Source organism: Lonchura striata, chromosome 11, assembly GCF_050655825.1.
Source record: "Lonchura striata isolate lonStrDom1 chromosome 11, ASM5065582v1, whole genome shotgun sequence".
NCBI lineage: Eukaryota > Metazoa > Chordata > Aves > Passeriformes > Estrildidae > Lonchura > Lonchura striata.
Genome location: NC_140713.1, coordinates 6,752,003 through 6,767,138, shown reverse-complemented (window position 1 = coordinate 6,767,138; position 15,136 = coordinate 6,752,003). Strand labels below are relative to the sequence as shown.

Below are 15,136 nucleotides of genomic sequence, written 5' to 3'. Positions count from 1 at the left end.
TGTTTTTGGGCTGTCCCTTCTTTTAGCAAAGTTTGTTGGCTAGCTCTCCTTACAAGTCATCTTTACAGGAAGCTAAACAAAAATGAGGGAACAAAGTTTGCTTGAAATCTCTGGAACAAAAGTGCCTGATCCAGCAACTTATTACCAACGTAGAGATCCCAGGCTGTCACTCCTATTCTGTGCAACCACAGGCAGAAGGGGAGACACAGGCACACCTCAGGCTGCAGAAATGGAGTGGGCATTCACAGCCATTTGGGAAAAATGTGGGCTTTGCTGAATAATTTCAGGGAAAGCTCACCAGGAATCAATTCAATTACTGAAAACTCCCACAGAACATGTTTACGTGGAAAATGAAGACAGTTAAACCTGTTTCCATTGCAGTGTCAACCTACCCAAGCACATCACAGCGTTCTTTTAAAATACATTTCAGTGTGTGCTGTCACACAGAAAGTGCTCACAGTTAGGAAATGCAGAATTAGCTGCCTTTTGTTCACCAGTACCTCAGTTGTCTGGCTGATATCTTGATAAAGAAACAACACAGAGACAGATAATGTCCCAGACCTCAGCAGTGAATTAAATATCAGCAAGGGCAAAGTCCTGTGTCTCCTAACAAGGCTGCACCCACACCATGGGTGGTTGCCCTCGAGCCTGGTTGGCTTACATGACAGGGGATAGCACACACAACTTTTCTGTCAGGGCTGGTGGTTCCAAGGCAGCTCAGAGCAAAGTGCTACAGTAATCACCCTCTCAAGGCTGGGATACAGTGATAAATCAGTCAATGGCAGCAGCAGACAATTCCTAATGAGGGACTTTTCCTACCAGAAAATCACCACCACTGCCAGTGACTGCTCGCTGGCTTGAGACTTGGCAGAAGAGCCACGGGGACGATGGGGCATGGCAGCTGCCTGCTCTATCTCCTCTGTGCAGGAACAATGTGGCACCCTTCAAATGCTTGCCCTGCTGAAATAAAATCCCACTGGAAGCACTGCAAATGCTGAATGCTCTGCAAGGGTGGTGGCTTTGAATGGGAAACGTGCCCTGGAAACAGTATGCACAAGCGAGGCTCCTCTACTTGCCCAGCAGCTGCTGCATGGAATGATTGCCCAGATCACCTCTACCTCCCGTGGCCAATCCTCCTGTGCACCCTGCTGCCTGAGCCTGTCACACTGAGCACGGGTGCCCCGGAACCCCATCAGCCATTCTTCTGGAAAAAGGGGAAGGCTCCCCAAGGCAAAGTTTTATGCATTCTGTCAATAATCCTCTAAGAGCAGTTTTTGCTGTTTTCATCTACTGCCTCCCCGACTTAAACTGCATCAGGTTCTTCTGCCCCAGCAGAAAGCACTGGACTGTGCTGCTGTCAAGGAAGCCAACTCTGGACTGCAGAACTCAGTCTCATATTTCATAACATACATGATTCACACATTAGACAAAACACCTACCTGGCAAGCCCTTGTATGGTGCTGGCAGAGGATATTTCAGTCAATGGGAAAATATGGGTCTATCATTAATCACTAGTGCAAAACTACATTAAAAAAATGAGAATAAAACCCCCAATTTGTCTGCAGAGTCAAACGGTCCGAATGACCAAAGATGCTGCTTCAGGAACAGCCCTGTGTGCAATATATTACAACTCCCAAAAGCTGCAAGACTTTTGGGAGTTGTAAGAAGTCCCAAAAGACTTCTCAGATACAGAGTAAGGGCAAACCAAGAGAAAAGCAATTACTGAAGAATGTGCTGAGAGTCACTCACCCCACCGACTCCCCTGAAGCGCTGCAGGACGTGGCTGTCGATGAAGCAGGCCTGGGCAGGGTCGTGCAGGGCCTGCTGCAGCAGGTGCTGGATGAAGTAGATGCCCGGCTCGACGGTGAGCACCATGCCCGGCCGCAGGCGGCGCGCCGTGCGCAGGCTGCGCAGCCCCGGCTCCTCCGCGCGCTGCACGCCCTGCGGGACACACACCGTCATGGGGGCCTGACCAAACCCCCCTCGGCTGACTGCTCCGTCAGACTCACAAAACACAAAAAATAATCATAAGGGACTGAAAGTTCGCTAGGCAGTTACCTCCCTCCCATCAGTCCTCATTTAGCTTTCATATAGAGTGATGACCAGTTTTCAACTCAACACCCCAACTGTTTTTTGCATCACAGAAATCTTGACTTTGGATATGCTTGGTACTGTTACTCTCTACCTTGGGAGTGTTGGAATCCATGGTATTGGTGATTCCGAGATGTAGAAAGTCTCTATCAGCCCCGCTGCCAAAGCAGAAGCCATAATTGGTCTGTGCTGGTTTCCAGGTTGTTTATTCTGTTTATCTCTAACATGTTCTGCTGCCCTGCCCAGCTCTGTCCTGCAGGGCAGCGTGTGGGGCTCTGCCCTCAGTGGGATGTTACAAACATTCAATACCAGAAACTCCCTGGGCTGGATTTACAATAACGTGCCAATATCTGTCACCTACGTTGGACAGTGTGTCCCCAGCCTGAACCAACAGAAAAATGCCAACACCACAGTGAAACATGGAGGGCATGAAGAAGGAGAAAAAGGACAAGGCACACCCAATTTCCTCCTCCTTGCCCCCTTTGGACCCCTAATCTAGAATCCTAAAATTTTACTTTTGCACCCGTGCCACACTTAATTATTCCTTATATCAAACACTCAGAGCTTGTAATTCATCCTGTAAGATTGAAAACTCTTTTCCATGGACAGAGATCACAGACAGTGTCTCTGGGGGCTCTGTCCAGGGAGGTTCCTGACCCCCTGCCAGGGTCCCAGGCCTTCCAGGGCAGCCAGAGGGATGCCCTGGACACCCACAGGGAGAAACACTAAAAAACAAAAATAATTGCTTGCACTACTCCTTGCTGTACCCTCCCTTGCAAAGTATGGTATTGTAAGCAACATACAAATCTTGAAATGCCCCTGCCACGTCATGGCTGAAACAGCTGAACTATGCAGCAGAGAACAATTTCTCTAAGGATATGCAAATACTTTTTCTCACCACATGTTTTTAAAATTACACATTTATGATCTTGATTCAGGAGCAATGAGTCTTCACATGACCTCATAAAAGCAGCCCATTTAAACTAAACTTTTGTTAGATTCAGACTTTCAGGCAACATGGTGCTGATTGGTATTATTAAAAGTTAAGTCAAAACAAGTCTGAACTAGCAAAATATTCTCTTCTTCCTTAAAGCTGGTAAACTAAAAAGATATATGAGAACGCCATATATCGCTTAGTTAAGGAATTAGAAACACTGCAAAGACTAGTTCTGGATATTAATTTTCTTTCCCCCGAATGTGCCAGGAATTACATTATCAGAATAAATACATCTCAAGTCCATTAGCTTTTTGAAAATTCTTTGCAACTGTAGCAAAATTTCCCCAACGAACTATCATTGAACAGCTCACAGCCCAGCAGCTTTCAATCATGGACACACACTCTGCTCATGAAACCTTCTGTTTTAGCCAGTGAGTCAGAGGTTAACACATCTGCAAGACCACAGAATTATTTATCTGGTCTCCACACAGCTTTCCTGAATCTTGCTTCTGCCCAAAGCCACAGTGCTTTCCCTTGCCAGCAGAAGGGGCAGCTGGTGTCAGCATTACTATCAGCATGACTGGTGGTAGGAGGATGAAACCTCCCCTTTCTCCCAGGCAAACCCTGCCCAGCATCACCCTTGGTGCTGGGCACCATGCCCTGGCACAGCCCAGCTTCTGCCAGGGGGATGGAGGGAGGCTGGAGCACACCCTGCACATTACCCATGTTCTCATCTTACTGCATCATTCTCTCTTCAGAGTGGCCACAGCCCTGCAGTAGTGTTAGCTCCTGAGCTCCTCTTTCAGTTCAGAAAAGGCCTATTTTACACAAGTACTGCTTGCAGCAGCCCCTCCATAGTGCTTGCTTTATTCTCACTGGTTACCCAAGCAAGTCAGGGATTGCTTTTCTTCCCATTGCAGAGCTTATTCTGTTCCAATGTACAGCATCTTACAGTAGCCAAGATTTCTAGAGCTAACCAGCCTGGACATTTGGACGTAGGTTTGCCCATTTTGACTGTGTGTTCCATAAGTTTTATGGCATATGTTTGATTTGGACTTTGCAGAGCACTATACATTACACCCAAATAAGAAAACATGGTTTTGTTTTACTAAGCCTAGGAAACAAGAATACTGTAATATTAAGCAAAGCATTTTGAATTTGTACTCTTATCAAAACTCAAAGAAAATCAATATATTTCTAAACTTGAAACAATAACTGCACTGAAATTGAGCCATTTTTTCTCTCATACTGCCCTTTGGGGTTTGGCATTTCACACATTCATTGTAATGTGTAAAGGAAATGAGGGCATCCAATCTTGTGGATTAATCTCTCCATGAGCTGTAAACAATTAGATTAGTGTCTGGACCTTTTGGTGCCTCGCCAACTATCTATCGGCTACTTTACAACAAACAGCCCAGATTTGGCTTTTAAGTACACTTCTCAATTCTACTTGTAAATGCCTTTTCCAAGGCAGTCAATCCAAGACAGATGCTAGAAAGACAAATGCAGAGCGAGGAAAACAATTGCAAACATCCTCTGAAGGCAGCCCTGGCACAGCATCCATAATTTTTTGTCTTTACTTAAAATAAATGGTGTTTAACATCATGTGTGACAATAAAGCCCCAGTAGCCCCCTTTATTTACCTCTGTACAGCTGCTAAAGCAATGGTGGGCATTTTGTCTAAATTGCTTGCAGTCTGATCCTGCTTTTAGTTCTTCCTCCAAGAAGCTAACAGCAACAAGACTCAAGATACATATTTGCATATGACTCTCAGCAATGCAGGGAGACTTCCCAAGGCACCTGAATATTGCTACTAGCCCAAAAGTAAAATTTTAATTTCTCTGGAAGGAACTCACAAAGTCTTTTTGCTATTTTCCCCATCCTGTCTCAGTCCTGGGCTGTGCTGGCTCTAGGTTGCATCTCCAGGTACTGATGCAGATGTATCCCCAGCATGAAAGCATTTATAGTGGGCCTTCAAAGGAAGAGTAACACCTCTCAGCTTTTCAAAGCTGAAAAACAAGCAGGACAGCAGTGGGTGGGCTTGTCCCTTTTAACAGAGACTAGCAGGGTGTTCACCTGTGTGAAATGGCTGAAGAGAGACAGGTTCTGGCTATGGCTTGTTATGTGGCCACTCACACTCTGAGCAGAGGACAGCCCCAGTCCAATTTGCTGCAAGGCTGAAGGACAAAATGAGCTGGCACAGGAAATAAGCAGAGGGGCCAGTAACCAAGCTGAGTGGATGATAAAATCCTTTCTTTTGAGAACAGTGTTGGATTAAAACACGTATCAGACTATGGCTTCAGCATCCCAAGTGACATCTGATCTCTGGGCACTCATGAGCACCTTGGTAGCCACCACACCCATCAGGTCCAGGGGCTGACAGCTCTCAGTCTGCTGTGGTTGTTCATGAAAAGTAGGACAAACTCAGGACTTTTTTAAATGATTGAAACAATTCCCAAACAGAAGATGACAGATCTGAAACAAGACTTGCCATTTTTCAAGTCAAACTCTCTTGGGACCAAAGCCCGACAGGGCAACCTCACATTGTCATCCATCAGTAGGACTCTTCTGCCATTAAAGGATTTCCTTCTTTGTGAGGAGGATCCTACCTCTTTCAGCTGAACAACTCAAGCTTTGTTTTCAACAATGACCATGGCATTGTTTTGCAGCCAGATTAAATGAAGAGTGAAAATATGCATGCTGATACAGCAGCTCTGGGGGTACCTGTTCCTACCATCATTATATCCTGGAGTCCTGGCCACTGAGCACGACCCTTGTCACAGGGCTGAACAGAGAGAAAGTATAAGCTGATAATTTGCTCCCCAAATGTGTACAGAACAGTCTAGAAAATATTAATGCCTAGGCATCTAAAAATAAACTTGCACTTATATTCTGTGAAAACTAAATTTTGAATAAATGTTTATTCTACCGTATATTGCAACAACAGGCTAGATCTGAAATTGTTTTCTAAGACTGACTTTATTTGGAGGTTCTAATCACATTTTGAGACACTCCTCCCTCAGTAAGCACAGATGTATGACACTGTCATTTGTGACTGTACTCCTGCCAAGAACATTGGATTCGAATTAATGGTTCATGTAAGGTAACAAAAACCAGCACGGCTAAGCAATAAGGACTGTCAAGGGAATGAGAGAATTATTATGTAAACTGATTTTATTACTATGTAAGCAAAATACAAGTTCAAATTAAGTGTACAGTAATACAAAATATTACTATTTTTGGAATAAGCAGGGAATTAGGAAGTATGCAAATCTGCCTATTTCCCAGAAAAAGGGCTGGGGAAGACTAGAATTTGCAACATCCCCAGAATATCTCAGTATAAAGATGAACTACTGCTTGCTCTTAAGCAACTCAATAGTTAATATATTGCTCTTTCCATGGAAGAACTCCATTGTCTATCATGCTGGATCTTGTTCCACAGGCAATCAGAAGCAGAGACAGCTCCAGGCCCACTTGGGTCTGACCCTGGGTTTGGTTTTGGATCAGAAGAGAAGAAAACCACAGGTGATGTCCCTGTGCCGGCTGCTGCTCACCCACAGGGCAGTAGCTAGAGATGCACAAGGGCAGAGAGATGCAAGGGCACCCTACCTGCCAAAACCAGGGGCTGCAAGTTGGCATCACCCCAAAGTTTCCTCAAGCCAGTGATGGCAACAAACCCCAGCCACAGCAGAGAACACCTGAGGTACTCATTAATGCAAATACTGAACCAGAGTAAAAGACTCATTAGTGACACAAATCTGGTTTCACATTCTCTTTTCCAGCTAAATCATCACAGAACTTTTTGGAGCCTGACAGATTGTCCCAGTTGGAACACATCCAGTACAGTGAAGTCCTAACCACTTTACCAATCTAAATGCATTCAAGAATTTAAATTAATCAGAATACTAACATTACATTAAGATAATATGAGTACCAAAGTGAAATCTCAGTTCTTTTCCCTATTCTCCCACCGCATATACCTAACTTCTAATTAGCTCATTTAATGTAAAAAGAACAGAGCTCTGTGCAGCTAGGAAAATAAAAGTCTCAAATTCCACTTCAGGTGTCTCCTGGTCCCTTCTCTACGCCCTCGTTTCACTTGCTGAGTGTTCCTAATGAAGATTCGTTGATTCAATGGGTGCTGCTTTTCCCCAGCAGCTGCAGGAGTGCTGTCAGTCCCGCCTTTGAAAGAGCAGCAGGTTACAGGAGAACGTGCCCCAAGCACCACAGACCACTCGTGGCATCTGCAAATCAAAGCTGCCACTTCTGCAGGAGAATCTAATTACTAGCTGGAGCTTTTGGGACACAGCTCAAAGTTAATATTGGGGGAATAGAGGACACATGATGTTTAACTTTCTATTTTACTTGAAGTGTTTTCTTCTTTTTCTAGGTATTAACTGTGGTATCAGGTTTAAGTTACCTAATAACTTTCCTACTATTGCAGGGAATGAGAAAAAATTATCTGCCACTTATTTGAAGCACTGCTCTTCATGATTCAGCTGGAGCTGGATTTCAATCCAGCACTACAGCATGGTTCAGAGCAGAACTCCCCATCTAATTTTTGCTTTTTGATCCTCTGATGTTACCAAGCCCCGGCGATATCATAATGGAAATAACAGAACATAGAGATTATATTTTTTCTCCTTTTTTAGAACCTAAGTTTGAGAAAAAAGATAGCAAATAGTTAAAATCTCCAAGTTGATAACTACAGCATTAACCTGAAAAATGGGGAGAATATTTAGAAGAATTTATAAGTTTTATAAGAAATAAGAGAAAGAATTGCAAAAGCTACCAACAACACTGTTTCAGAATGAAACCAAAGACAAGCATCATTTAAAATCTAATGAACAAATTTCTTGTGACAAAGAAAGCAGACACAGGCAATAGTTTTAAATGAAAGGGCTTTTTTTTGTGATCTTTAGATACCATTAGTGAAATTTGTATAGCAAAAACTCCACAGTATACCAATGATACCTTACTTTTTCTATGGAATTGAAAGCAGAGCTTCACTGTTTTATTTTTTCTCTCCTACTGCACCTAGAATGAATTGTTCAAAAACACACAAGGCCCACTAATTGCTGCTAAAGTTTCAGAAATATTTAGACAATAAATATTCAGATATAAACTCTGTTAGCACACAAAGTCCTTTGCAACGAACTTCAGCAAGTCAAAGAAACATAAGCAAGTATCACCATAAAAAAAAAAAAAACCAAAACAAAACAACAACAACAAAAAAAAAACCAAAAAACCCAGAACTAATGAAACCCAAACCAAGCAACTAAAAACCTCAAGTCCTTAACATTGTCTTTCTCAGTGGAGGAGGAGAACTCTGTGGTATGACAGGGCATTTCTGCACCATGGCACTGCACTGACCCTGAGCCTTCCCTCCTCTTCTGCCTCTGCTCAAGGCCTGAGTTCCATAAACACCCAGACTGCAGAATCTGCCCTCACAGGGAAAAGCTGCTGGGAGCTGAGCACAAGATGACACAGCAGAGTGAGATCCATTAGCCTAACTCTGGGAGGGGTTTAAACCCCACAGAAGAGTCCTAGGCTGCAGGAAACTCTCCTGGTTGGCGTTTGACCCAGCAGGCAGCAATAAGCACCATGGATTTCAGTGCTGCTCTGCATGGAAAGGCAGTTCCCACTCATCTGCTTCCTTCCTGCATGCTGCCTGCTGTAGGTATGTTCTTGCTATGCAGGAATTCAAAGAAACAAAACAAACAAACAAACAAATAAAGGATTCAAGAGGGTCCCATGGAGCAGAAGCAGCGAGTTTTTTTTCCTAATCTTTTCTCAAAGTATAGAATCACTTGCAAGAACAAAACCAAAAGTTAAAACTAATGAAATGCCCTTTTTCTCTTTGTAAAGAGGCACCCTAAGTGCCTTCCATACAGGTTGTTTCATGTTTGCAGGTCCTGGGTAACCAAAGCTGGAGCAAGGTTTTGCAAGGTTATGGCAAGTGAAGCAATTTGCAGCACCAGAGCCCTACATAACAGCTTTCAGCTTCTTGGTAAATTCACTTCATCCTCTGATTCTTAAAGGAAAAAACATTAATGCATCATTTGCAATGCTAACCACAAAAAAATGAAATCTTCTGCTTCAACATAAAGTCGGATACATAAGGAAAATAGTTTTTGCCAGAACAAGATCATTCCTGTATTCTGCAGTAATTTTGGTGAGTTAAATTCCCAGTCAGTCATCTGGGATCTGGGAGCAAGCTTTCTGTTAAAGGCAGACACAGCTTGTGCACAGCAGAGATGTTCCCCAAGCATGCACAGTGATGGAAGGATCTGGGTAACTCCAAAACAGACCTCCAATCTTAATTTGTGATGCAGAATAGCAACAAAAGGGTCAGCTTTTCAAGAGAATTGAATTAAAAATTTAAACTAAGGTAAATCTTATAATTTTAAAAAACAAAACTAAATTAAACTCTTAGTTCATAACATGCAAAAATCACAGTAGTTATTAACCTAACTTAAATTAACTGGCTTGTTATTAGAGAAAGTCATCAAATGTACTTAGCATTCTTTAGAGCCTTATAGTCAATTAATATAGCATGAAATTGAATCAACTCAGGCATCTAGAGACACGGAACCTAGATTTAAATGAAAACTTCAGCCTCATCTACCTCAGGGCCCGAAAATTTGGGGCCACCTACCACATTTTCTTCATTGCAACAGGCACAAGCCCTCATTTATATCCCATATCGAATTTACCCAGAAACAACTGAAAGAATGTGAGAAAACCATCTCCGTGATGAAATTTTACAGCAGAAGCTAAGCCCAGTGGGGTTTTCACCCTTTGAAGCAAGCTCTGTCTGACTGAGGGCCAAATTTTCTGAAGTGATTAGTACCACTGGGGCTGAATTTTCAGCAGTGCTCGAGCTGCAGTCAGACCCTCAGAAGGAACAGGCGGATTTTCAAAGCGGCGCTCGGCTTCCCGCGAGGAACGCGGTCCCCAGGGAGCTCCTGCTGCTCAGCCCTCCTGCAAACCAGCACCTTCACTTGTGTGCTTCATGGGAAACACTGTGCACACTGGTGCTCACATGCTGTCACAAAATAAGTGTGCCAAGACACATCCATTGCTGACAAAACTCATGGCACTCGGTGCCCCTGAGGAACGCCGTGGTGCCTGGCAGGAGATGCGGTCCCCAGGGAGCTCGTGCTGCTCAGCCCTCCTGCAAAGCAGCACTTTTACCTGCATCCTTCAGTGGGACACACTGCTGCTCACACTGGTGAGCATGCTGTCCTAAAATAAGTGTGCCAAGACACACTCATTGCTGGCAGAATGTGGCACTCGGTTTCCCCAGGAGCTCGTGCTGCTCAAACCAGCACCTTCACTTGTGTGCTTCACTGGCAAACATTGCTGCTCACACTACTGTCAACGTGCTGTCCTAAAATAAGGTTGCCAAGACACGTTCATTGCTGGCCAAAACCAGTTGTTCTTTATCACAGCAAAAAATAGGAAAGGGAAATGTTATATTTTCTAATATCCCAGAGTATACTTTGTAGAAAATCTGCAAGCATTCACAACATTTGTCAAAGAAGAAGAAAGTGCTTGTTCAATGCTGCATGCGAAAGCAGCTTACTGGAAAAGATGAAAACTTATTATTGCCAATTTTGAAAAAAAGAGATCTTTGGCTACTAATGAATAACTAATCTAAGCTAACAATGTCTGGAAATAGTTTTTTTGGAACACTCAAAACTTTCTGACGGGTAAAAATTAGGAAATTAACGTTTATTGTATTATTTCAAATGCAACTGTTTACACTTGAGGAAAATAATGGAATAATATCCACTTGGAAAGTTTTTATTTTTAAAAAATCGTTTGTAATACTCCCAGAAATTCCCTCAGCCAAAAGCAAAGAAGTTGCTTTTTAACCAGCTAGAAAAAAGAACATGATACTACAGGCATGGGCTCAGTGTACAATAAATGCCAAAATGGCTTTATAAAAACCTTTGTGAAGATCTTCCTAGCTGGTAAACATTTAGAATGCACCACAAATCACTCCAGAGTGTACTAGATCACTACAAAATGTGCTTTCTCATGAAACAATGAGGCACGGATAATAAGCCTTCTCCCATTTAATACAGACACGTCCCCCACTTGCAGGAAAGGTGCTCAGTTGCTCATGTTCAGGTGAGCTTGGCAGAGCCACATGCCCTGCATCCCTCCATGGCCCCCCTGCCCTGGGCAGGGACCAGGCTCCCATGAGGGCTTCAAGCCCAGAGAAGGCTGATCAAGTCCAGCTCCCTGAGAGGCTCCTGGAGTGTCCTTCCACACCCAGGTACCTCATCTCAGTCAAGGGCCTCCTGCTTTGGGCCCCAGAGAAGTGAGGGGTCTACCAGAGGTGGAATTAATGCCACACAGAGAGTTTAAAGGGCTTGCTCTTCTGCAGAACCCAGAGCTTGTAGTCGTCCTGCAAGGCCTCCCTGGCCATCACTCACCTAAGATAAGAAATCCCTAGTCATGGTGACGGGACCAAAGCAGCCCCTCTCCTGCATTCAGACCCTGGTTTTCTCTCTGTAAGGCTACAGGTCGTATTCTCCTCAACCCTGGCCACTGGACAATTCCCAACACCCCTGTACCCTGTATAAACCCCCATCTCTGCCCTGCTCAGCAGAAGAGCTGTCACTGCCCCTCCACAGGAGCTGAAATCAAAGGACAGGGCTGGGGAACCTCGTACAGCCTCTCCTCTCTCTACCCCCGTGCACCTGCCGAGGCACTGGTGAGCACCGAGCTGAAATCACTGAGGGCTGAATGTACCATGGCTGAAATCACCGAGAGCTGAATTTACCATGGCTGAAATCACCTAGGGCTGAATTTACCACGGCTGAAATCACTGAGGGCTAAATTTACCAGAGCTGAAATCACTGAGGGCTGAATTTACCATGGCTGAAATCACTGAGGGCTGAATTTACCAGAGCTGAAATCACTGAGGGCTGAATTTACCATGGCTGAAATCACCAAGAGCTGAATTTACCATGGCTGAAATCACCGAGGGCTGAATTTACCATGGCTGAAATCACCGAGGGCTGAATGTACCATGGCTGAAATCACTGAGAGCTGAATTTACCAGAGCTGAAATCACCGAGGGCTGAATTTACCACGGCTGAAATCACTGAGAGCTGAATTTACCATGGCTGAAATCACTGAGGGCTGAATTTATGAGGGCTGAAATCACCGAGGGCTGAATTTACCATGGCTGAAATCACCGAGGGCTGAATTTATGAGGGCTGAAATCACTGAGGGCTGAATTTACCATGGCTGAAATCACTGAGAGCTGAGCTCCCAGATCTGAAATCACCAAGAGCTGAATTTACCATGGCTGAAATCACTGAGGGCTGAGCTCCCAGAGCTGAAATCACTGAGGGCTGAATTTACCATGGCTGAAATCACCGAGGGCTGAGCTCCCAGAGCTGAAATCACTGAGAACTGAATTTACCATGGCTGAAATCACCGAGGGCTGAGCTCCCAGAGCTGAAATCACTGAGAACTGAATTTACCATGGCTGAAATCACCGAGGGCTGAGCTCCCAGAGCTGAAATGACTGCAGAGCTGCTGGGGGCTGAGCGCAGAGCCCGGCGCTGTGGGACACCCACGGCAGCAGCAGCCGGGGGTCGGACGGACCCCGAGCCCCAGGCTGCATTAACAACTCACCATTTTTCAAACAAAGGGATGCCATACACCCATCTATGTACACTACAGAACATTAGCTATTTGTGAGCTTTCATACATGCTTCATATTCAAGGAATTTGCTATTTAGGATTAGATTTTTAAAGTAAATTAGCCATGCAAACATTCTTCATGTAAGAATGTAGTTGCATACTGGCACAAACGAACAATTTCAGTATTTGCAGATATAAAATTCTGTGTAGAGCTCTGCCATTTTTACAGGCAGTAAGTATGAAACTGGAGAGCCTAACTCATTTGATAATACAGTCCCTATATCCATTTTTATCTGCAACAGGCTGCTCTTTCAAAATTGTGGGTAGATCAGTTTGCTTTCAAAAAATGAAATTATAATTATATAATACACCACACAATAACTGTTATAAATTCAGTCATACAAAAACAAAAACTATTGTCAAAAAATGATTCCATAGCTTGTTGGCCACACTACTGAAATCTGCTGAGAGATGGAAGGTATACAGGGTCTATTGCTTCAGACTCACACAAAATCAGTTCTAGAAATCTCCCTTGACAGTAAGGTACTTGATCTAACCTCAAAGAAAAGATACTTGATCTAACCTCTAAGTTTTTAGGCAAAACCAAGAAGGGTACTTTGCAGTCTCAGAATTCTTCTCACTTGTTCCTAAAATTCAGTTATCTCTTTACCCTACCAAGTCTTGAACACATGCTCCTGTTTTTTATGTCCACCAAATTCAGAAAGTTTATTCGCAACACAAGTGAAAACAATCTAAGCAAAGGCATGCAACAGCAGAGTCCTGGATTTTAAAGTTTATGAACTCTCCAAGTAACCACAGTCCCTGTGCTTTGCTGGATATCTTTATTTGTACAGAGAGAATGCACTTGGGAGGAATAAAGGGACAAGCATCCATCCTTTCTGTATCAGCTAGTGCAGAAACCTTAAAATTAGAATAGCACTGCTTTTGATTTTTGTTTCATTTTTATTACACGTAAGTTCATTAGCTGATGCTAATATATCATGATCACAATATTGTATCTCAACATTGTGAATGTAATAAGTATCCTCAAATGTTATATACTGTCTCTCCCTTGCCTGCAAAATGAACCAGCAATAGCAGCTGTTATGTAGACTGGTCACCCAACATAAAGAAGAACCAAAATATGCTTAAACTTTACCTATGAAATTCCTCATTTCTTTTGCAGATTCTTGCAAAATAACAGTTTACATATGAGAGGAGAAAAATGATCCATTTTTGTGTACTGTATTACTGAAAATCCTTAAACACATAGCCCCAAATAACCACAACCTAACAAAAACACAATCCTTCTGAAATTTTTCCAAAGCTGCTGTAAACTTCCTTTAGTCAAACCTTCAGTACAATTTGCCTTAGAGATTTTATTATTTTAGTTATCACTGCAGGCCTACTGCCATAAACTGGTTACAGAATTTTACCTATTCTGCTTTGAGATCATAATCATGAATCACCAAATTAATTCAAGGAAAAAGACAATCCTTCTTGTTTTCTGCAGAAACTCAGAATACAAGAGGTTATGCTTTCACATTTGCAAGGACTGGAAGACTTGATGGACTTTTTTCTTTCTGCTTCTTCTTTCTACACAGGTGCCCATGCTGACACTGGACATCAAAGCCCGAGACAGGCCTATGAGCCAGCTTGTTTCCACATGACACAGCCACTGGGATTTACTGCCCAGCTACAGCAGGGGGCTCCTGCAGCTGCCTCACATCTGGAATGGAGCAGGTGAACCTTTGCAATGCAGGACTCAGGCAGACTGAGATGCCCTGCCACAGCACAGGGTACTTGGGTAGTGCCTGCCAGAGCAGCGACTCATGGAGGAACAACGCAGTGTATTTAGAAATTGAACAGGTTAAGAATGCCCAAAGAGCACCATCAGTTGACTTCTTCCCATAAACAATTTATGTTTCAATAAACTAATAGATTTCCTTAGAGTAAACTGCATAAAATACCACATCTAATAAAAAAGGAGACACTTAACTGCACATCTGCTCTACCTCTGAGAAGATGCAGTTGGGTAGCCACACAAAGTATGAGCAATGCTGATGGAACTGAGGGGGTTAATCTGCAGGGGAGTTGAGCATGGACTAACACTAACCTCTGGGTAGCCTCCAACATCATGCACGTCGATTCCAAGTAGATGTCCAAGTCCGTGTGGCATAAATATTGCGCCCAGATGAACCTTCACCATGTCATCCACATTGCCTTTCAGAATGCCAATTCTAGTCAGCTCCTCCAGATGGACTCTGTCAGCCAGACGGTGCATATCAGGCCAGGCCACCCCTTGGAGAGCAGAAACAGGCAGCTGAGTTAACTATTGCTGCAAGCTTTTTAACAACAACTTTCAAAAAACAGATGTAACACATGTGCCCTTTGTTTATTAAAAAAACAAAGGTGGAAAGAGCAACTACATGAAACATA

At 43.5% G+C, this 15,136-nt stretch overlaps 1 protein-coding gene across 6 annotated transcripts in view; it reads right to left on the bottom strand.

Moving 5' to 3' along the window:
• The window catches only part of PEPD (peptidase D), a 199,672-nt gene that overhangs the window by 6,765 nt on the left and 177,771 nt on the right, over positions 1-15,136 (bottom strand). For all 6 annotated transcript variants that reach the window (XM_085589437.1, XM_085589435.1, XM_085589434.1 and 3 more), the window contains 2 exons: positions 14,814-14,998; positions 1,750-1,941 (listed from right to left, as the gene is read on the bottom strand). In XM_085589437.1, the coding sequence (XP_085445563.1) occupies positions 1,750-1,941; positions 14,814-14,998 (377 nt within the window). The remainder of the gene's footprint in view (positions 1-1,749; positions 1,942-14,813; positions 14,999-15,136) is intronic.